At 43.8% G+C, this 24,128-nt stretch overlaps 1 protein-coding gene and 1 non-coding gene across 9 annotated transcripts in view; both read left to right on the forward strand.

Annotated features, from left to right (window-relative positions):
* MTHFD1L (methylenetetrahydrofolate dehydrogenase (NADP+ dependent) 1 like) overlaps nucleotides 1–24,128 on the forward strand; it is a 214,307-nt gene that overhangs the window by 6,272 nt on the left and 183,907 nt on the right. For all 8 annotated transcript variants that reach the window (XR_009558776.2, XM_030853176.2, XM_060283680.2 and 5 more), the window contains 4 exons: nucleotides 3,548–3,672; nucleotides 5,938–6,038; nucleotides 7,457–7,593; nucleotides 21,501–21,612. Coding sequence is in view for 7 of the 8 variants with exons in the window: in XM_030853176.2 (XP_030709036.1) it covers nucleotides 3,548–3,672; nucleotides 5,938–6,038; nucleotides 7,457–7,593; nucleotides 21,501–21,612 (475 nt within the window). In the remaining variant the exon portion in view is untranslated. The remainder of the gene's footprint in view (nucleotides 1–3,547; nucleotides 3,673–5,937; nucleotides 6,039–7,456; nucleotides 7,594–21,500; nucleotides 21,613–24,128) is intronic.
* On the forward strand, nucleotides 6,796–6,929 carry LOC115851571 (small nucleolar RNA SNORA70). Its single transcript, XR_004038848.2, has one exon. It is a non-coding gene; the product is annotated as a small nucleolar RNA SNORA70 (small nucleolar RNA).

Here is a 24,128-nt window from a genome sequence, read left to right on the forward strand (position 1 = left end):
CAGTTGCCCTATCGATAAAATAAAGGAGAAGATATTTTTCAGGCTAACCTTGTGTGAATCCTTCAGTGGTGTTTTGGGGCAGCTGATGAAAATCCACCATAGGGGGGCTTCCCTGGTGGCGCAGTGGTTGAGAGTCCGCCTGCCGATGCAGGGGACACGGGTTCGTGCCCCCGTCCGGGAAGATCCCCCATGCCGCGGAGTGGCTGGGCCCGTGAGCCATGGCCGCTGAGCCTGCGCGTCCGGAGCCTGTGCTCTGCAACGGGAGAGGCCACAACAGTGAGAGGCCCACGTACCACAAAAAGAAAAAAAAGAGAGAAAAACCACCATAGGGTTCTTTTGTTGCTACTGTGTGCGCTTTAGTTGTTTCCACCAGCAGGGAAGACCAGTCCTCATAAGTGTCATCTCAAGCATGGGAGAAGCAGTCACCCCTATAAGTAGGGCCTAGGAAACTGGACCACGGGCCATCCTGGTGTCTGCTCCTTCTATGGCTAGGTTTTCTTCAGACTGGCTGTGGCAGTGATGAAAACCTTAAGTAATCTGGAATAACACAGAAGTTTCTTGTATGTGAATAAAGTTTGGCAGTAGGCAGTCCCTGGCTGGTGTGGTGGCGTCACTGAGTCGTTAGGAGCTCGGGTCCCTGGATCTTGCTGCGCTGTGGTCTTTGTTGTGCTGCCTCATCCAGGATGGCAGATTCAGCGCTGCAGGTCACATCCACATTCCAGCCCGTGTCAAAGAGAAAATAAATCCAGTCTCAGTGGGGAGAGACATCATCTGAAAGGATTATTGCAAGGTGGGGAAAGGGACTGCACATCCTGCCCGTAAGCTCGACACACCTTTGAGAGGTAAGCAAAAGGCTTCTCTTCTATAGGGAGGAAAGAACCCAGAGTGAGAAAAGTGGGATGAAAGGGTGGCTTGATGGGATAGCAGGTTAGCGAATGTTTTACCCCGAGGCCAGCCTGTTCTCCCGGGGAGGTTGGGTGGTGGTAGAGCTGTTGGCCAATCAGACCGAGGGTAGGTCAAAGGTTAGGAACCGGGGGGAAGGGAAGAAGCTTACCCAGAGTTCAGTTAACAGACATTTTGTGCCGATGGATCAGTGGAGACCAGAAGTTCAAGTAAATCGTTTATGAACAAAGAATAGAACTTTGTGGGGTCTGGAGACTACGGAGCATTGGATGGTCGTGTCAGAATCGTGTGGGGAAGGTGGTTCTTTGCAGTCCACAAAGGATGGGGGCATTTCTTAACCATCCCTGTTTTCCAGGATCACAGGGCTTAGTTCAGCAAGTTCTTATCACCAGCAAGAAAAAGGAAGGACAAAGACCAAAGTCAGGATCCCAGTCTTTCTCCTGAAAGCCACAGTTCTGCTTCCATTCCACTGACCTGAACCTAATTGCTTGGCCTTTTTGCAAGGGAGGCGAGAAATGTGGTCTTTATACCAAGTGGCCCGAGATCATTTCTAGCACAGCTAAAAATTAAGAGTTCATTACTAAGAAAGAACAGAAATTGGATATTGGGCAAACAGTTTCTACCACACTTGCCATTGTCAGATATTACCAATACTGACACCTGTCCTACCAGTACTAACAGAATGCAGAGAAAGTTGTTTTCCCTTTGCAAAGGACACTCATTTTCTGCAGAATTTGCATGTTCTTAGATTGTTTTGCCGCTGGTATTGATAGCCCTTGACTTTTTTTTCCCCCTTGGCTTATTTAATTTTTTTCATTCAAATTTTTTTTTCCAGTTTGTCACCGTATTTTTTTAAAATTCTTATTGGAGTATAGTTGCTTTACAATACTGTGTTAGTTTACACTGTAGAGCAAAGTGAGTCAGCTGTATGTATACGCATATCCCCTCTTTTTTTGGATTTCCTTCTCCTTTAGGTTCCCCTTGGCTTATTTTTTTGCCAAGGAGTCACTTATTCACTCTTTTTCTTTGAAATTCTGATAAATGGGAATTTATATGATGGTGTTATTATGTTGGAAAAGAGTAAGGATCTTAATTTATTAAGATTTTGTTGTCGTTGTTACCTCTAACTACGTTGGAGGTAACAGTAGTACCCTCACTTCATTCTGGCTGGGCTCTGTGTATAGATGCCACCCCGTCTGACCACCCCCTACCCGCCATCACTCCATATCAATTTCAGAGATTATACTATTATTATTGTTATTTTTTTTGTAATTTTATTTATTTATTTATTTGGCTGCATTGGGTCTTCGTTGCTGTGCACGGGCTTTCTCTCTAGTTGCAGCAAGCGGGGGCTACGCTTTGCTGCGGTGCACGGGCTTCTCATTGCTATGGCTTCTCTTGCTGTGGAGCACGGGCCCTAGGCAAGTGGGCTTCAGTAGTTGCAGCACACAGGCTCAGTAGTTGTGTCTCACAGGCTCTAGAGCGCGGGCTCAGTAGTTGTGGTGCACGGGCTTAGTTACTCAGAGGCATGTGGGATCTTCCTGGACCAGGGATTGAACCCGTGTCCCCTGCATTGGCAGGCAGATTCTTAACCACTGTGCCACCAGGGAAGTCCCTGTTGTTGTTGTTGTTGTTATTGGTCTTGTCTTCTCTACTAGAATATAAGCTCCATGAGGGCAGATATTTTTTACAACTGTATTTCCTTTACTCAGAACTGGTACAAGGTAGATATTCAAAACATTCAACATTTGTTGAATGAATGACAGAATGATGAATATTAAACAAAATTTTCTTTCTGAGTTTTCTGAATATATCAAATAGCTTTTTCTTCTCTTACCAGGTAGAAATACCATCATGATTTTTGCTAGATAGTCAAACAGAAATGGTAAACTAACACTTCTCATAGTGAGATCCATATCTACGAGCTAGAATCTCTCTTAGTTATCAACAAGTAACATTGCTAAGTGAAATCCTGGCGTAAAATAGAGGTAAACAGAGAGGCCAGAGCATTGCTTATTTAAAGACATACGTGGCCATTCAATATCGATTATATTAGCTTCCCAAACTGCTTTGGTCTTTTTCATAAACAGCAAATTATTTTAGTGTTTCCTGTAAAATGGAGCTATCTATGCTTAGAGGTTTTCCGTCGTAAGCCTTTGGAAATGCTTTCTACATGCCATTCTGGTCCAGAGAACAGGAGGGCCTGAGTGTCATGATTAGTAAGCTTTGGTTAAGCACAGTGTGCTTGAAACACAGGCTTCTCTGGGCCAGGTTGGAATGCTCGAGGTTCCTGAGTCCTGGCCTCCCTGAAAGTTGGCATTGCATTGGGCTCAGATCTGATTGTGGACAGGGAATTGTCTTTTGCTGATCTCAGCTTTATTAACTGTTGAACTTTGGTTTTGTTTTGTTCTGTTCTGGCAGAGAATAGAGCGATAAGAAGGACTTGAAGTCACTAAAAAATTCAGCCAAGCTTTTATAAATGTGGTTAGAGGGAACGTAGACTTCTTCATTCTGCTTTACACCAGGTCTTCAACAAGGAGAAAAAAGAAACTAAAACAGATGCATTTTCATGAATCTATTTTTGACATAAAGTGTCTGTTCTTGGGTCTTATTTTTGCAAAACTGACTTTAGTTTTCACTTTAGATCATAGATGAGATCCTGAAGATTAATGAAGACACCAGAATACATGGCCTTGCCCTTCAGATCTCCGAGACCTCATTTAGCAACAAAATCCTCAATGCCTTGAAACCAGAAAAAGATGTGGATGGGTGAGAACATAGAAAAGAAAACAATCGACTCATTGCTAAACTAGTTTTTCTACTGTGAATTCCTTAAAATTCTTCTCTTTCAGCTATGTCAGTAATTGAGCCATGAATGAAATCATTCTAAATATTTCAGGAGTTGGAGGGCTTGTAAAATTATGCTTAAGGAAGTACGTATTTGAGAAAATACACTTGCCCTTTGGTAGTGCTTGGGTGCCATTTTGGCCAAATCATACTCATTTGAGAAGCTCCTGTCTGACCTACAGAGTCCTTAGCCAGCTCTCCTCTTCTAATAGCTTTTCCTTTTCCTTAATAATTCTACCAAACGAGAGAAAAAACCCAGGGACCTGCTTCACCACAGTAGCACATTCTGCCGTAGTCCCAGGCCAGCGGAGGAAAACAAAGCAAGCACTTACATTCATAACGTGAGGTTTTATTTGAAATTTGAGGGAAAAACTGTGAATATCAGGTGCTCTGATATTGGTCTTAGACTCATGTCATGACATAAGCTTCATGGGACAGGGAATACTGACCATCCATATGGGAGTTCATGATGTTTCCTGGAAGTTAAAAACCTCATCTTCCTACATGGAAATAAGAAATGTTTGTATCGTGGCCAGAAAGAACGTGATATATTTAGCATTCCAGGGTCGTAAGCAAATTTATAACGTTAGTCTTGTAGGGACTGGATTGAGTGACCAGCACCTCACTGGCATACCCATGTTCCCCCATTATCCTAGCCTTCTCTTGTGACTTAGGGCAGACTCAAACATGGGTAGAAGATTGTCATGAAAATCTCCGATCCTATAGCAGATAAACCATAAAGGGGGAAGAGGCTCTAATCAGTTAGAAAACATCCAGAATCCTAGGGTATCAAGATGTAGTTTCCAGTCTTTCATAAAAAGAGAGAATTATGAAAAGTTTTCCAAGTATCTCTATTTTGTTACTAACCTGTATTGAGACCATCAATTTAAGCTAAATAGTTAGGGACTATTTTGTCCTTGGTTTGACCAAGGAAGAACACAGAAGGCATTGAAAGGACATGGTCCCTCATTTTTTTCCTTGATTTCCTTAAGGAGATAAGTACTGATGTCGAGTGGGGATCAGACCTTGAATCCAAGTCTTGTTAGGTCACCCCTGATTTCTAGGATTGGTTCTGGACTTTGATATTGATGGAGATGTAAATTTCCTCAGGATAAAGTGGCTGCAGGACCACAGCATTGCACACATCCAGGGCCACCATTCCATGTCGTCCATTGAACAGAGCTCCCTAGCATTGTGCAGTGAAGCCCCATGTGGCCTCCAGCTGCGGTCCTGCTGTCCAGGCAGAACCAAAACGCCCAGCGTCATCCTGACTCCTAGGGACCACGTTGGAGTTGCCTGAGGGGCTGCGCTAGAAGCTAATGACCTCTATTCCTGCTCACTCTTTCATTTCTATTTAATAATTTAATATATCCTACCTATCTGTCGATGAAAATTCAATTAACGATCAAGTTAAGAAGGAAGAAAGGGAATTTTATTCAAGCCAAACCAGGGATTATAACCCAGGAAGCAGGTTCTCAGGAAGCTCTGAGAACTGTTCCGCCTGTTAGAAGTTGAAGGCACAGTCATATACATCTTTGAGAGAAAGGATCGAACATCAAAATGACATACTGATGTTTTACGTAAAGTTCACCAAGGACACATAGTCCAGGTCAGCATGTACAGAGCGAGCAGCAAGTCACCATGACCCCCTACAGAGCTGGGAAAGAACACTGGTCTTTTAAGAAGTTACACCGCTAGTGTCAGAAGAAAAAAATAAGCAGGGATTCTCATCTTTGAAGAGCTCTGGTTAATGGTTTTTTTTTTGCGGTACGCGGGCCTCTCACTGCTGTGGCCTCTCCCGTTGCGGAGCACAGGCTCCGGATGCACAGGCTCAGCGGCCATGGCTCACGGGCGCAGCCGCTCCACGGCATGTGGGATCTTCCCGGACCGGGGCACGAACCCGTGTCCCCTGCATCGGCAGGCGGACTCTCAACCACTGCGCCACCAGGGAAGCCCTGGTTAATGTTTAACCAAGATACACACTGCACATGAGGGAGGGAAGAGGCCCAAACAACCACGCAGAGAGAATTTTATATTTAATTTTTTCTTGTCCTGCCTTAAAAGATAAATTGTATTTCATCGTATCAAATATTGACTTGGTTGTTATTTGGGATTAATTCATGTGGATTACAGATGAGTGAGTTTTGGCCAAGCTTGACTTACTTGTTCTCTTATTTTTGGATTCAGAGTAACGGATGTAAACCTGGGGAAGTTGGTACGTGGGGACGCCCATGAGTGTTTTGTTTCACCTGTGGCCAGAGCTGTAATTGAACTTCTTGAAAAGTCAGGTATGATGCTCCTTCAGAAATGTTGCTATTTTCTATTTTTTGTTATTTATGTGAGTTTTTAGTAAGGATTTGCTTCTGGAAGATACTTATTGAAACACAGAAGCGATACTCAGTGTCAGCTTTATTTTTCTCATCTTTTAGGAGATATGAATGACTGGCAAATTTCTCTAATAAAGATTAGCTGTATTATAATTTTAAAGAGAAATTCGTAAAGATGAATGATTAACCTGTGTTTTCTCAGTTTCTCTTATGAAACCTTCAAAATAACCACAATGAAAAATGTTTGAAGTTTCAGCTCATATCTGTCAATATGTAAACCTAGATAAGTTTTATATTTAAAACTTAAATGAAGAAGCTGTCAGATATAGTTTCGGGTATAGAAACCTAGATTAGGATCTATCAGTGAGCAGTATCTCTTTCAGTAATCAGTATTTAATTTTTTCTGTACACCAGCTTGAGTGAAAAGGAGACAATGCCCCTCCCCTACACCCAAACATGAAATGATTGAACAAAAATTCCAAAATATATACCAAAGTTCTATTAGAAGATTAACTTTCAAGATATACCTTTAGGACATTAGCCATTAAGCTCAAGTCTCTGAAATAATCCGTATAGACAGTGTTTTTCCATCACATGGATAATTAGAATGATGATTCTAGGTCACTCTACCATAGAGTTTGCAAAGAAGGAATAAGTTATGGCTTATAGTCATTGTAGGTTTGGTACTCAGAGGGCCAAGTTTTCAAAGGCGATTTTTTTGCAGCCTATTAAGCCAACCCTGCTCTTTTCCCTGTGGGAGCCCAGTGTGCAATGGTTGCAAACAGCAGCCTCCTTGTTAGTGTGTGCAGCCTCTTGCCTGTATGGGTTGCCCTCAGGGACTTCGAGACAGCCCTTTCCAGTGGACGTTCATGTCTGCCATGCTGTCCCCAGTCTGGGCTCCAGACAGGTATGTGCGGTGCCTTTGGAAAGCCCCGGGGCACAGTGGCCTGGGTCCACATTGGCCAAATCGTAATGCCCATCCGCGCCAAGCTGCCGAACAAGGAATATGTGATTGAGGCCCTGCACAGGCCGAGTTCGAGTTCCCTGGCCACCAGAAGATTCGCATCTCCAAGAAGTGGGGATTTACTAAGTTTAATGTGGATGAATATGAAAACATGGTGGTAGAAAAGTGGCTCATCCCAGATAGCTGTGGGATCAAATACATCCCTAATCGTGGCCCCTTGGACAAATGGCAAGCCCTTCACTCATGAGAGCATTGGCGCTGTCCCCTCCTTAATCACGCCCACCAATAAATGCTGCTTTCCTGTCCAGAAATTAAATTAAATTAAAATAAAAGCTATTTTTCCTTACATTAAAGCTGTATGGGAGGAAGACTTTGAAGTTTTGATTATAATACTGAATTTCCATTTGGTGGGTAGGTGTCAACTTAGATGGAAAGAAGATCTTGGTAATAGGAGCCCATGGGTCTTTGGAAGCCACCCTGCAATGCCTGTTCCAGAGAAAAGGGTCCATGACAATGAGCTCCCAGTGGAAAACACCTCAGCTTCAAAGCAAGGTAAGCATCTTTCATGTTGGAAACATATCCTTCAGTGCCTATATTAGAAAAGGAGGACTGAAATGCATAGGCTGATCGTTTAACGTAAAAAGTTAGAGAAAGAACAGCAGAAAATCTCAAAGGATGAAAACAAAAGAGCAGAGATTACTGAAATAGAAAACAAATATGTAATATGAGAGGTTATCAGCAAAGCCGAAAGATAGTTCTTGGAAAAATCTAGTAAAATAGACACACCACTAGCCAAAGTAATTAAGACAAAAAGAGAGAACACCAGCAATGTTAGGAACAAACAAGGGGACATAACCACAGAAGCAAAAATTATTTTTTAAAAAGGAGAATGTGAACAACTTTATGTTGATAAATTTGAAAAATTGTATGGAATGAAAACTTTCCTAGAAACTGTGACCTACAAAACGGATTCAAGTAAAATTGAGTAGTCTTATATATAATTGAAGACATTGAATCAGTCTACCCAGCAAACAAGCAAACAAGAAAAGGCACTAGGTCGTTTTATAAATGAGTTACCACAGGAAAGAACATTTTCTCTGGAGAATAGAAAAAGAACATTTCCTAACTCATTGTATGAGTGCCCAGTGCAGACAATGACAAGATGCTAAGGGATAATTACAGGCCAATTTCACCTATAACATAGATGAAATAATCGTTAGCAAAATAGAAAACCAAATCCACTATCCCATTGGGACTATCATAGGATTGCAGGGGGGTCTGACATTAAAATCTGTTAAAATGTATTAATGTAATTTACCACATTATCAGATTAAAAAGTACACTGTCACCATAGTAGATGCAGAAAAGTCACTAGATAAAATCTAATATTCATTATGATTTTTTCCTGAGAAAAACATTAGACTAGGAATTTAAGGAAATTCCTTAACAAGATAAAACATCTATAAAAACTTAGAGTGAAAAATCTCATTTAACAGTGACATATTAGAAACATTTTCTTAAATTAAGAAAGACAAGGGCGCCTGTTATTAGTACTCCTAACCAGCATTGTGTGGGAATTCCTAGACAATGCAGTAATATGAAGAAAGAAAGGAAGAAAATTCATAATGATCGGAAAGGAAGACACCAAACTGTCATCAATCCTGGGTAATATGATTACATAAAAAGTCCAAAAGAACCTATTAAAATATCAGAATTAGTAAGAGTTCATCTGGGTTCTTGGATATAAGATCAACATGCAAAAATCAATTGCATTTCTAAACACTACTCCCCACAGTTAGAAAATTAATTTTTAAAGAAATACAGTTTATGATAACAATGAGAATATAAGGTATCTAGGAATATATTTAACAAAAGTTATTTCTGACCTTTTGAAAGAAATTATATAACTTTGATGAATGTCATTAAGAAGACCCAATTAAAAGCAGAGATACCATATTCACGGATAAGAAGACTCATCTTTTTTTTCTTTAATTAATTAATTAATTTTATTTATTTATTTTTGGCTGCACTGGGTCTTCCTTGCTGCGTGCGTGCTTCCTCTAGTTGCGGAGAGCGGGGACTACTCTTCGTTGCGGTGCGTGGGCTTCTCACTGCGGTGGCTTCTCTTGTTGCGGAGCATGGGCTCTAGGCGCGTGGGCTTCCGTAGTTGTGGCTCACGGGCTCTAGAGCGCAGGCTCAGTAGTTGTGGCGCATGGACTTCATTGCTCCGTGGCATGTGGGAACTTCCCGGACCAGGGCTTGAACCCACATCCCCTGCATCGGCAGGCGGATTCATGACCACTGCGCCACCAGGGAAGCCCAATAAGACTCGTCTTAAAGATACTAATTCTCCCCAAATCAATCTATAAATTAGAATCAGAATCCTGACGTAGGGCTTCCCTGGTGGCGCAGTGGTCGAGAGTTCGCCTGCCGATGCAGGGGACACGCGTTCGTGCCCCGGTCTGGGAGGATCCCACATGCCACGGAGCGGCTGGGCCCGTGAGCCGTGGCCGCTGAGCCTGCGCATCCGGGGCCTGTGCTTTGCAACGGGAGGCCACAGCAGTGAGAGGCCCTAATACCGCAAGAAAAAAAAAAAAAGAACCCTGACATAATATTATTGTGTAGACGTTGACAAGCTGATTCCACTTACATGGAAGCACAAGGACAAAAACAAGACAGTTTTGAAGAAAACTAAAGCTGTAAATATCAACAAGAAAGAATTTTTAAAAACAGCATTCATTGGAAAAAAGCACGTTGCAGAAGGCTGTATTTCATCTAACACCATTTATATAGGGTTTTAAATCAGTACCACGTATATATTTTTAGGGCTCCATACATATAAAGTAAAAGTATAAAGAAAGGAGTAGAAACTGTGAACCAGATCAGGAAAACCATGACAGGACAAAGATGTGCAGGTACGTAAGAGGAGACTAGGGGACCTTCACTTGTGTTGGTCATGCCTTTCCTTAAACTAGCCAATGGGCGGGATGTCCAGGTGTGTTATGTTATTCTTTTACATTTCCATGTCTGAAAGAGTTAATAAAGTTTTTAATTTCAAAAACTGACAATGAATTTCACAGATTTCAAGCAAAGTGAAGTTAAATTAAAAGCGCATTAAGTACAATAAATTAACTAAAATCTAAAAATACATGGTCTTCACTTCGCAGCGTGAGGATGGAAACCAAGAAGTTGTAGTCCTGTCCAGGGGAGACGGGCCTCTCGACTGAGATTTGTAATTTTTCAGTGGCAGGTGGATCTGATGTACATAATTGCTTCTTGTTTTAAAATAGCCCAGCAACATGGTCTTGCAATTAAACTCAAACCTATGTGCTTTTTCAGTGGTCACCACGTGGTGGCAGCCTATTCAAGAAAATTCAAGGACAGTGTTTCATACTTCATAGAGGCCAGGATTTTAGGTTGGGAAGCTTAGTAGAAGAGGACAGTAAACTTGCCCTGAACTGAACAGCTGTGACGAAAAAGAGAAAAATGCCTTCATTGGCAATTCAGTGTTTTCACAGCTGTCACAGATACTTTTGCTAGTTGTATCTGTATTTTTGAACAACAAAGACATCTTTCAAAGTGCTTTTTTTATTATGGAAATAAATCACCTTGACTCTTTCGGATAAAGCTCACCCTGACTTTGAGAATGATGATTACAAGGCTTTATTCTCTAGAGAATCTAGAAATTGAATAGCATTCTGGTTCCCGCATGTCTAAGAAGGCTCTTTTCAATAGCTGACGTTGCACGCACATTTTGTTTTCCTAAGTCCGTGGCACTTAGAGTGGCACCGCTGTGAATCTTATAGGCTGTCAACTTCCGCTCTTTTTCTTGCTTCAACTTTATAGCCAGAAATAGGGAAAAATTCCGGGCTCCCTGTACTTGTCTTTAAAGTTCAGTTGGTCTCTGGTGTTTGGCCCTCTCTACCTGGCTTACTTACATACAACAGGCTCCCCTCACACCACAGGATAAAGGCTGTATCTTTCCATTTTTTGGTGCTAGCAGCCAACTTCACTAGTCACTTATCTCCCCGCTGATAGGCCTCCATGCTTCTGCCTGACATTTGACGTTTCAATATTCCTACATTTTCTTTCTAAAACACAGGCCATTGCGGGGCCTGGTTTCAGAGGGTCAGTGCGCCCTCCGCAGACCACAGTGACGGCAATTAATGTGGTGCAAAGAACAGCCAGGCCCAAGTTAGTGTCCAGGACACCTGAACGGGACAGGCTGTGTCCACCCTCGGAAAGCCTTCACTGTGAGAACCCTTGAAAGTATAAATTTAATAACAGATTCGGATTTTTGTTTTCTGATTCCATCGACAATGCATTTTAAGATGATAGTGCATTATAAGTGCATCTGAACAGTGCATTTTAAGATTATGGCCCATTTATCTTCTCATTATCAACAATGCTAAGTATCAGGGAGAGCAAAGAGCAAGCAAAGGATTATAGCTATTAGGTCACAGGATGTTATCTTTGAAAAGCATTTCTTACCTGCTTGTTTGTACCTGACATGGGACAAGACCCCCTGTTGGCCATCTGGTGGGGGATTTCCAAAACCAGGGGGGTGAGGGTTTGGGGATCAGGGGGGGACTGTAACACTGGGGTCCTGTCCACCACCTCCTAAACTACACGTAGCCTTTCAAGTTTGGGATGACCTTGAAGCAGTCGCAGCCTGCTGCAACCAGTAGGAACTGTCTTTGAAGGTCTGGAGTCAGAGACAACATTTGTGTTTTCGGGAAGCAATAAAACATAGGCATTGGTGGAGACAGCTCTGGATTCAAGCCTTATCTGTTGTTTAACTTCTCTGAGCCTGTCTCCTTATGTGGAGAATGGGGATCATAATACTCCCTGCCTCATGGGGCTGCTGTGAGAATTCAGTGATCACGTAAGTTTGCTTAGCACAGGATCCCTGGTAATAGCTTGGCTGTTACTGATGGTGAGTCAGGAAGGACACTGGCAAGTTTCCCCATACGGATGTGCAGTTGATCCTCAGTGTGGAAATGGAAAGGCCAGTGGGTAATCACACTGTAAGGAGATAATAAAAAATCAGGACCCAGGGTTCCTTATTGGAGGAAAACTAAGAGACAGTGTCCCTGAGAGAGTGGGTGCCCAGCTTTGGCCAGTCCGGGCTCTCCCTCTGGTCCTCACCTCCAGGGCTGTGGACCTCTTCCTTCCCTGATGCCTGTGTTACTCAAGCTGCTCCACTTCAGATCATGTCTCCTGGGGATTCCTGGTTTACCAGTCACTCCTTCCAGGAATAGTAGTCCTTCCTACGATTTTGAGGAGTAGTTACATTGAGTTAGTTAAGTAGAAATGGATCCCCTCTCTAACAGCCTGCCTAGATCTAAAGATAGTCTTTGGATACTGATTACGCATAAAATCTCATGGAGTCTGAACATGAGAATTGAGATTTGCCTTTTTAGAGAAGTACAGAAAAGAGAGTTGACTTCTGTATTTGGTAGCTTGGTAGTTTATGCCCCTCTGAGCGTATGATTGAAAATTAAGAATAAGTTTCCTGCTTTGTTTTGCAGCATCAAAACAAAGATGCATTCTGCTTTGAGAGGCATTCTGTATTTACATGGGAGAGGGGAAGAATGTCTGGGCACTGACCCAAATCAGCTACACACTGTGGAGCATCAGCTGTTGGTACCCCAAAGCACTGGGTGTGATGTTTTTGGGTCCAGATAAGGAATCGCCCTCCTTCCTCCACCCAAACGAAGGCCCCTCACTCAGCTCCCCAGGCCCCTGGAGTGGAATGACACCCTCATGTAGGAGGGGACAGCCATCCGCCCTGTGAAAATGGGCCTAGATATGGAGATGTCCTCTTCCTCACCCCAAGGAGTTCACTCTGATACCAAAAGCAAATGTTCTGCATTTAGTATTTATGAGGCGGAGTGGTACCCCTCTCCTGGGAGGAGAGGCTGGCAGGCGCCCCGGGGCTGTGCTCACACGCCCTCACTTGCTCCGCTGGCTGGAAAGCCTCTTCGGAATCTGCGGTCGGGCGCAGCTGGAAGATGATGGCGAAACGGCCTCCAGCTGCAACGAATCAGGTCGATCCCAGCTGCGTGTATAAGAAATAACCCCAGAATAAGAGAAGCGTTGTATTTTGTTTGTCTCAGAGGATCTTGTTTCTCCTGAGCACGGAGATCGTCAAAACTAGCACTAACAGAAGAAGGAAAAATACAGGTCTTTCACACTTGAAGGATCAAAGTAGGCTGTTTTCTTGAGCCAAGCTAAATTATCACAAAGTCATTTCCACTTTAAATTCGGTACGTTGCATACAAAAGGCCTTAAAAAGGGAATTGGAAAATTCTAAATATATGTGTATTATACATATGAGATTTTGAAAAAGTAATCTATTTTCCAGAGATTGTGGGGAAAACCCTAGCTTTTGTTTTTTGGCTGAGCCACGTGGCTTACAGGATCTTAGTTCCCTGACCGGGGATCGAACCCCAGGCCGACGGCAGTGAAAGCGCCAAGTCCTAACCACTGGACCACCAGGGAATTCCTGGAAAACCCTAGCTTTTTTTTTGGGGGGGGGTATGCGGGCCTCTCACCGTTGTGGCCTCTCCCGTTGTGGAGCACAGGCTCTGGACGCACAGGCTCAGTGGCCATGGTTCACAGGCCCAGCCGCTCCACGGCATGTGGGATCTTCCCGGACCGGGGCACGAACCCGTGTCCCCTGCATCAGCAGGCGGACTCTCAACCACTGTGCCACCAGGGAAGCCCAACCCTAGCTTTTAAACTGGACTGGATTGGCAAGTTACACAAGTTTTTTTTTCTTTTTTGTATTTATAATTTTTAATGCATTTGTCTTTTAAATCGGGTAGGAAATTATAAGTGTAGTTTCAAACCAAAAATACAACAATACTGGCTTTTCTGGAGATCTTCACTTCTTCACACAGCTTGGAGTTACTGACTAGTGTCTTTTCACTTCTTGTAGAGCAGGTCTAGTGGTAACGAACTCCTCCACTTTGTTTAATATGCAAATGTATTCATTTCTCCCCTTTTTTTTTTTTTTGAAGTACAGTTTTGCTGGATATAGAATTCTCAGTTGACAGATCTTGTTTTCTTCAGGCACTTTAAATATGTCATCCCACTGCCTTCTGGCCTCCAAGATTTCTGATGAGCACGATAATTCTTTTTCACCAGAGAGGCTACCCTTAAACCAGTAACATATGGTAACAGCAGTAAGGACAGCTAACAATCATTGGGTTAGTGGTTACTGTGAACCAGGACTGTCCTTCACTTGTGTTATCTCGTTGATTCTGCAGCCATCCTATTAGGCAGGACTCTCACTCTTCCCATATCATAGATGAGGAAACTGAGGCTCAGAGACGTAAAGAGACTGTGCAAATGTATATAATTTGAAAATGATAGAGGTGGCAGTACAGCCAGTATTTTTAGCCACTAGCCCACGTCAGCTCTTATTCCAGATAATCACAAAACCCAATCTTTAAAAGTACCTTTAAAGTCTAATCTTGAAAACCCAAAAGTATCTGACAGCTCGGATGGGCAACATTAGCGGGACCAAGGCCCAAGACATTAGACTTGGGTTGAGTTCACCATTGCTTCATTCCCACAGTTAATAGTCCCACAGATATCTTCCTAAGATAAGGAAGCCAGTTGCTCCCTGAGCCCTGGGCTTCTCACCACCCCTCCAGGGGCACTCTTCAGAATGGATGTGTCCACCCTCTTGAAAGGGCAGGGTGGGGGGCACCCTGGTCAGGTGTGTGGACATGCAGTACAGCCTCATTGATGTGAGTCCCTCCCCCCACCCCACCCCCCTGTAGTGGCTGGGTGGAGAAGATACCACCGACCCTGGGGCAGCACAGATCTTGTGTCAAGCAAATACCAAGGCTACTGAGTAATGTGTGATTAAGTGACCTGGATAATGTAGCTCCCTGAGTTTCTTTGACAGATATTTCAACATTCATGGACTGAAAATGCCTTTGGATGTCAGCTCCCATTCCTCTCACTCTTGCTTCTGCCTGATCATTGTCTTGCTTATTAACACCAGAGAAGGAGGTGAATAGAACTTTTTAAAAAGCCCCCAAATCAGGCCATTTATATTTAGCAGCATTGAGAAAGGGATCTGAGAGAATCTGTTGAAACTTGGCGTGAGATCCAAAGGGGGCGTGTGAAGTCTCAGATGGTTCAAGGCAGGTACTGCACAAAGGAAGGGCTCCAGGCTGTGTCCTGCAGAGATCAGGCCAGTGACATCACCTCCCGTCCACCTACAGATCATCCCTGCTTGCCTGTCCGCACCATCGGCAGAGCCTGGCTCTATCTTTTACCCCTTCTTCTCCAGTGTAAATGCTTCCTAGGGATGTAGAATTAGAATACTCTAGTTGGTAGGTCTTAACATAATCTATAATGATAAAGCACCTTACATTTGTGTACAGATTTCGTTTTCAAAGTGTTTTCATATACTAGCGTTATATCCTGAAAGCAAGGTGTTATGTATGGTGCCTTGACCCTGGTTGTCAGTGAAAAGGAGCAGAGCCTGGATATGAATCGGGTCTTATAAACCCCACCTGCCACGGTCTTCCCTCTGCACCTCAGTTCCTCTCTGTCAAGTGCAGCTTCTTCACTTCTCCAAGGAGGCAACTAAGGCCAGAGAGTTACTCAGGGGAAGTGGGATGCAGAAATCCTATGTGCAGCCCAGGGTTCAGAATTGGAAAGCACAAGTATGGCGGGAAACGCGACGCAACGCTGAATTTCCCACAGTCTCATCAATTCACCTTAACTTCAACACGGCATAACCGTAAATCATAAGGCTGTCCTGCCTCTGTGAAGTGTGGCTTGCTTCTCGTGGATCTGGGGACCATAACTTGGTCTTTTCCACATTTTTGTGCTACGTGGTTCTGAGTCTTTGTCATATTAGATTATCTCTCATCACACATACACACACGCACAGACACACACAGGTGTGAGCTCACGCTCTCTGTGTGTTTCTCAGCCCTACTTTTTAGTTTTAGTTATTGCTTCCTAGGGTGCGAGAAAGGGAATTCTTCTTCTTTTTTTTTTTTTTGTGGTACGCGGGCCTCTCACTGTTGTGGCCTTTCCCGTTGCGGAGCACAGGCTCCGGACGCGCAGGCTCAGCGGCCATGGCTCACGGGCCCAGCCGCTCCGCCGCATGTGGGATCTTCCCGGACCGGGGCACGAACCCGTGTCCCCTGCATCGGCAGGCGGACTCTCAACCACTGCGCCACCAGGGAAGCCCAAGGGAATTATGCTTGATGAATCAAAGTATATCCATTAGTGGATTTGAGGTTGCATGTTCCTTTTATCATCCATCATAATTTATGTGAGAATCAAGTAAACTTGAAGAGGGATTAACTGTCTTTTCTATATCATTTGGGACACAACTGGCTATCTTTGATACACTCTTCTCATACGTTGCGCAGTAAATATGTTGAATGGTGAAGTAAGACATGAACGTTTTAGAAAAAGGCAGGTCATTTATTAACCTTTGGGGGAAAAATTGGGGAGCTAAGTGCTGTGATCATACTCCCAAGTTATCCATGTGGCTTGTAGTCATTCTGATTTATGAAATAGGTCTTAATTTTAAAAGCCAATAATGTCCTACTGATCACAGATGAGAGTGGAGAAAAGAAACATAGGCAATTCCAGAAAGGAAAAAAATTCTCTGGGATGAGATCACTTGCTGAAGTGGGGGAGGTACCTTTTGCTGAGACTCATTCTCTTATCTTGCCAAAGTATTACAACATCTGAATGAACATGGTTTGACATTCTTATTTTAGAGTGTTTACACAGTTATTTTGATGTTCTCCTTTGATAGTATGCTTAATATTGCAGGAAAGTCTGTATATTTATCCATGGGTACGAAGCAAGAATCCTTCGGTAGATATTCAGTTAATTCGAATAAAAAGTTAGACATTCTAAGTTTGAATAATTTATGGATAAACAGGGACTCTGCTTATGAAAAGCTCTGCCTCAGTGAAATCTCCATCGTCAGGGAATACACTGGACTCAAAGGGCAAGAGTTTGCCCAGGCATGGTTGCCAATGCCCATTTCTATAATAAAGTCACTGATGAGTTCCTAATTGCCAAAAACGGAGTTTCTTTGCTTTTAGCTTGCTTAGCCACTGGGCATCACTGGAACCGGTGCCGGCTTGAAGGCATCCAGTCCTTCCTGTGTCTGGAGTCTCACCAGAGTCATGTCATTTCTTCCCGTCTTTTGTCATTTACGATGAGTGCTCCCAAAGGATGCCTTAAACACCTTCTTCTCCCCATTCTACCTGTTTCCCTCGGGGATCTTGTCCAAGCTTCTAGTTTTAACTATGTCTATAATGCTGGCAGATCCCAGCCTGCACCCCCATCCTCCTGACCTTCCTCAGTTCCAGGCATCCAGCTTCCTACCAGCCCTGTCCTCTGCCTGCTGCAGTAGAATGCTTTCCCTCTCAGCCCCTCCAGCATCGAGAGGAATCTTCCTAAAGCACAGCGGATGGTGTGAGGGCAGCCAGAGTGGCCCGGTCTGACAGCTACTTATCTGTTACCAAGAAAAGGCCAGCAAATCCCGGAATTTGGCATTTATTGAAAGAAAGTGACATTTCATAAAAAAGAAGAACACTTCACTCTTTTTAGGTCTTTGCCATGAGATGGCCACGGGGCCTCCACGCCACATGAGATTTCACAGACACACCCTGTCCTTGCAGAGCACCGTGAAAAGTCTTCTGCGGAACATGATGTGATCTGTAAAGCCGCTCACCCGGCTTGCACTAACCACAAAGTGCCCCAGTTCATTGAAAGTGAAAGAATGAGGGCCGGGTCACCTCCCTCCCTCCCTCGGGGCCCCTCCCTGTACTTAACTGTGTGTGACAGCTGCCGGATGTCCCTGTTGCACAGGGACTGCCGGGTGTTAAACACTAGCAACGTTTTTAAGTATTTTACCAACTGTGTGGGCAAAAGAAGTAGAAATCGAACGTTTGTTTCTTTTCCGTATTCCAGTGGTTTGCCCTGCGCCTCCATCTTGAAGATCCCCAGCTCCCAGATCTTGTAGGCAGGGAATTTTATATTCCTATCCTCAGCAACCTCAGTGTCTGCCCCAGGTGGCGCTTGAGAGATGGCAGGTGAAGAGTATATTCACTAAAGAATCCTGGATCTCTTCTATTCTCTTCAGTCGCTGTAATGTGAGAAGCATGTGTTTGCTGGAGAAAAGTAGCTTTTTTTTTTTTTTTAAGTATTGTTCTTCATTTTGAACTTTATTTTCTGAATTGTGTTGATAACTTTTGAAGGATGTAGAAGCAGGTTTGATAGGTCTCAGGTAATTCAATCACGATGCTTCAGGACATAGCTCCAAACCTTTTTTTTCACCTGTCCTACCTTTTGTAGGCATACAGACCTCATGCCTGAGATTCATATATGCCCTTTCAAAACCGTTGATAGCATAAGTCCTGTCTTCTAACTAGGAAGGTGGGGCTGTCCTTTCTGGAGTTTCCATTTTAAAATGCATTTCATTTGCTAAGTACAAAGTTGTGAGGTTCCTTATAACTCTGCAAGTCCTATCTGTCCTCCATCTCCCCGTCCGTATTCTGAGACCTGTCCCCCATCCACACCCCCTGAAAAAGCAGTGACTTCAGAAAAGTAGTTTTCATGGTATCTAAACCCTCCGCATTCCCACGTGCTCCACGCTAAATGCCTGCATATCTGTGTCTTGCGATTGTTTTAACATTTGGTCTTCTGCCTGGGGAGTGGGCGGTTCGCTGAAAGCTGCTTCCACTCAAGTCTCAGCAGAGAAGGCAATATTTTGTTATGAGTAAAGTTTCAAGCCAGGCTTTGGCCAGGGTCCTTCCCGTTAGGGAGGAAGAAAGTAGAAACAGCCAGTGAGATGATAATTCTTCTTGAATCGTAGCTCATTAAAAACCTCGCCTGGGCCTTCGTGGGTTATTTATTGATTTAAGCATCTAGCACTTTTCCTTTCCAGAAGGATTAGCATCTCCGATGCGATCACGGCCGGGGGAGGAGATTTTGGCCTTTGCGGGATCAGCTGCCCCCCCCCGTTGCTTGTTAGCACGGCCCGTTTTCGAGCCGAGTCTAGGTACACAGTTACGGGGTCGGAATGAGATTTCCAAGATTAATCGGTAATGAAAAGAACAGGTTGTACGGAAGACACCACATGGAGGAAACGAAGTGCTCTTAGGGGACTCAATTAAACCTGTGATCCTTGGCTTTTTCCAGAATGAACATTGCAGTCTTGTACATATTAACTTCCTTTTTGTAGCTGTTTTAACATGTTCTGTTTTTGCCGCCGTCGAGCGTGGAAAGTGCAGCGAAATGGCGTTTCTTATTCGCTGATCACTTGCCACACGCTAAGCATCTGTGTTTCAAGTCTTACCGTGGTTGAGTGTCTGCAGTGGTAAAGGAACACAGATATTTTCTTATCAGATGTTTAAAATCCTCTTTCCATAAGAACACATTTTTCCCCTAAATGTACCATCACCTGCAAGTCTGGCTGCCTTTCAGCTCTATCTGTACAGAACCCATGGGGCGTTAACGCACTAGATTGCTGGGAATATTGGCTGTAAACCTCTTAATTCGGGTTCACAGTACTGTGACTTGGGCATTAAAAAAGTGGTTTTTCCAGTAGGGATCTCTTTTTGCATGTGATTAATACAGACTCACAGAGATACCATTTTAACGTATTCCTCTTCCTGTGCCTTAATGAAGGGCGGTGCTGAAAAGCAGTGAGCACCTTCGGGCCTCATTAGCGGTACTCACTGAATTGCTCTCCCCTATTTGCATGATCCACTGATCCGGTGTTTCTGGGATGTTAACCTGTGCATTTAAATTTTCACCATGCTTCTCCTATCACGGGAGCTCGGAGCTGCTCTAGATCTTGGCTTTTTTGTTCCCAAGATTCCTGAGACTTTAGCTGATGCAGCCTCTTGCCCAAACAGTGTTACAGACTCGGGCTGAGGAGCTGGCCTGGTCCTTCCCCATGATCTTCAGCGATCAGCATGTCCAAGATGAGAGCGGATGAGGACCATTGGAGCCCGTTCACTTCCTGGGCTGTTGGGTGGTTGGGTGAGGGTAGTGGCACTGGGGGTGTTTTTGTGTTTTGTCTTCCGTTCCTCTCTGTTTGATTCTGAAGAGTCTGCAGTCAGTTGCAGGGCATTGAAGTCTGTGGAAAAAGCAATGGGGGAGGGGGCATCAGCACTACAGAGTGGAGGGCTGTCAGCTTCCCTCTCTTTCTGCCTCATAGAGTATTGAGTATTCCAAGGCTGTGTTCACTAGGGAGACAGGACATACCATAGAGGTACTTACACTCCCTGAGCCTCAGTTTACTTGTCCATTAAATGGCTATAATGAAACCAACCTCACGTATTTGTGAGCTGACACGTGCAGTTGTTGGTATTTTCCCCATGGGTCTAAGATTCCTTCTTCAGCTCTCTCCCTCCACATACGGATCCACTTGGAAGTCTGGTTGTTTAGTTGGTACTGGGACAGGTGGTCATTCTTCTGTTGAGGCCAGAACCAACCTCTCACCCTACTTCATAACCGTCCTTCCAGACATGTTCCTCCTGTGCTGTGTTACCAAAATACAAACAGGGCAGACATGTGAATGTCTTTTGTAGTAGTGGTTGCATTGTTTCCTTTTTCTTTAAGGAAAAAAAAAAAAAAACAGTTTGACAAGAGACTAACCAGGACCTCAAGGAAAATGCGATTCTTGCTTGAGCTCTTGAAAATCTGTCCATGGATCTAGTACAAGTTCCATATGGGTCTAATTTTGATTATTCAGTTGTACAGGCCGGAAGGCTCCCTGCACTGGTCAGATCTTCAAGTGGCTTCATTGCGACCAGCACTATCTCCCAGCTAAGGCAGGATGCTGCATGAGTCAGGATGCTGTCCACCTCCTTCAGCTTGCAGTCTCCTCCTCCCATCAGTGCAGTTTCCTTGGCCCCATCCTTTTTCTTGATATTGCAGTTAGTGTTGAAAACATGTAAATGATAAGACTACACGTAGTATATATGCTGAAGTGACTTCCCTGAAGAAATTTTTTTTTTTTTTAATAAGAGTAAACACTTTATTTTCTTTGTTGCTGTACAGATCACAATGATGGACCTGTCCTTCTCTGTCTCCCTCCTTTTCGTGGCCATGCCATGCGGCACGTGGGATCTTAGTTCCCCACATGCCACATCCCAGGGATCGAACCCGAGCCCCCTGCAGTGGAAGCAGAGTTCTAACCACTGGACTGCCAGGGAAGTCCCCCTGAAGAAATTTTTAAAGCTTTTGTTTCTAGGATATGATGATCACGTTTGGTTTGTACTAATATGACCTACATTAGTAAATTAGTAAAGTGATTCTGTCAGTGCATCCGTGTGGAACTGAACTGTGAAGATTGTTGTCTGTTACATTGAAGGCATTTGGCGTTGATCGTCACGTCTTTATGCTACAGTTGACAATGTGTGTGGTGTTTTTCTTTTTCTTTCTAGCTTCATGAGGCTGACATTGTGATCTTGGGCTCACCCAAGCCGGAAGAGATTCCCCTTTCTTGGATTCAACCAGGAACTACTGTTCTCAACTGTTCCCATGACTTTCTGTCAGGTAAATGTCTTCAAATTGGTGCTAGGCCACTGATCAAAATAGGTGAGATTGCTATGAGAAAAGTAAATCTTCTTCAGAAGAGTCTGTTCCTGAAATGATGGTTGCTGTCAACATACCTACATAGGCAACCTGCCTTTTGGGTTGCTTGATGCTGGAACCACATTGCCGGGCAAAGAGCAGCCAAGGTGCCAGCTGCAGTAAGGGCCTCTCCTCCTCTTCTGTTCTTCCCCCTTCATCATCATGTCCCCTGCTGGCCTCTAGCATCAAGCAGTCGAGTCGGTTGTGGCCTAAAGTAGGAAATTTTTACAGGTGTGAGGTAAACTAGAAACAGTGGTTTTCACAGTCTTTCAAAAAAGAGCTGAGTTTTCATCTGCTTTTACGTGTTGAGGTTCACCCAAGACTGCTTTAGGAGAAAGGATTCAGCTGATTTTTTGGATTTTTTTTGCGGTACGCGGGCCTCTCACTGTTGTGGCCTCTCCCGTTGCGGAGCACAGGCTCCGGACGCGCAGGCTCAGCGGCCATGGCTCACGGGTCCAGCCGCTCCGCGGCATGTGGGATTTTCCCGGACTGGGGCACGAACCCGTGTCCCCTGCATCGGCAGGCGGACTCTCAACCACTGCGCTACCAGGGAAGCCCTGATTGCACTTTTAAGTTAGTTGCAGATACAGAGACATTTCCTTGAACTTGTATCCCACTTAAAAACAGGGCTGACGGCACAAAGGCAAAGATGAAAAATGCTACTCTGATTAAATGGATGAATGTTTTCCAGTCGGTACTGTTTATGATAGCATTACATTTCTCAGTTGTCAAAAGTTTTTTTGTTTTGTTTTGTTTTCGCTGCGTTGGGTCTTCATTGCTGAGCGTGGGCTTTCCCTAGTTGCGGTGAGCAGGGGCTACTCTTCATTGAGGTGCACGGGCTTCTCATTGTGGTGGCTTCTCTTGTTGTGGAGCACAGGCTCTAGGCGCACGGGCTTCAGTAGTTGCAGCATGTGGGCTCAGTAGTTGTGGCACATGGGCTTAGTTGCTCCACGGCATGTGGGATCGTCCCGGACCAGGGCTCGAACCCATGCCCCCTGCATTGGCAGGTGGATTTTCAACCACTGCACCACCAGGGAAGTCCAAGACTTTTAATTTTAGCAACTTTAATTAGCATGAACATTTAATCTATGAGTAAATTGGAGAAAGGCATTTTCCCTCTCTTTTATATATAACTTTCCACTTTAGACAAATGAAGATCTTTTTCAAACACTATTAAAAGGAAAGTCGCTTTTATTTAAACTTCAGAGAAAAAGAATTTTTAATACACTTATGATTGGGTGAAGGCAGGGCTTTATAATGAAATTTTCATGGTCATCTTAATGGTGCAGGGTTCCCCTTCCCACCCCCCCCTTGTAAAAATAGATAGAATATGGTGATTTATGATGAGGTAATTCTATAGAGCCATTTTATTGAATACCTAATCCCCAGAGAGATTTGCTTGATGGCTGATGTCCCAGAAGCAGTGCTTGGAAAACAATTACACCTAACTTGTTGGATCTGTTCACTCTTCGATGGCATGAGTCTCATGTTTAGATTGAAAACAGGGACATAGCAGTGTTCAGTTTTCTAGCTATAAGAATAATTTTATTTTTAAAACAATTATTTCAAATGAAGGAAGTGGGCTGTGATTTTGTAATGCTGTGCTTGCGAAAGGTCAGAAATCATCCTAAGCAAAACCACTGCGCACTCTAATATTCAAACTTACTTTCTGATGTACCAAATGGGACAAAGGAGAAACTGGTCTTAATACTTGGGCCCAGAGAACAGTATCAAAACAGCAACTTTATGGGTCAGAGTAGTTCACAGCATCATTTTAAGCACGCATAAGTCAGCAGGGAGCCCTGGGCTGCATCCCAGGACTCGTGCTAATCAAAGTTGCTAAAATCCCCAGGGTGGCCTCAAAACAGCTCCTTTCAGAAAAGGATTGTTCTGATTTCCAGGGAAAGTCTTATAACACTTTAGCCTTAAATTTTCCGATTGTGGCAAGTTTGGTTATTATAAGAAAAATTATAAGTGAAAGGCCATCTTTTAAAGTGATTCACTGACTTGTCCCTGGAGGAAGGAACTGTGAGTTAATGGGGAGTGGTTAGTGGGAAGTGAAAAGACCCATTTGGTTTGGGATGGGAGCCCTGCTGGACTCACAGACTGAGTGTGGACACCCCTCCGGGTGGGGCCCTGCCTCTACATAGGCAAGGGGGTGATGTAATGATTTCCTTTTTCAATTCTCCTTAGCCAAGAAATTTATTAAGAATGTATTCCTGATTCACTGAGTTACCATCTTAATTGCTTCAATTTCTCCAGATTCAGAACTTAATTGCATTGATTCCTACTACAAAAATGATAACAGTGGTTATGATAGAACATTTTTGAAGTATACAATAGAAAAGAAGAAAGTAACTTCTGACCCAGTCATCTTGAGATAACCATCTTAGATTTTTTCCTATGAAAAAATTACACTCAATTTTATTGGATGGAAT

The sequence above is a fragment of the Globicephala melas genome, chromosome 14 (genome assembly GCF_963455315.2).
Source record: "Globicephala melas chromosome 14, mGloMel1.2, whole genome shotgun sequence".
Taxonomy (NCBI): domain Eukaryota; kingdom Metazoa; phylum Chordata; class Mammalia; order Artiodactyla; family Delphinidae; genus Globicephala; species Globicephala melas.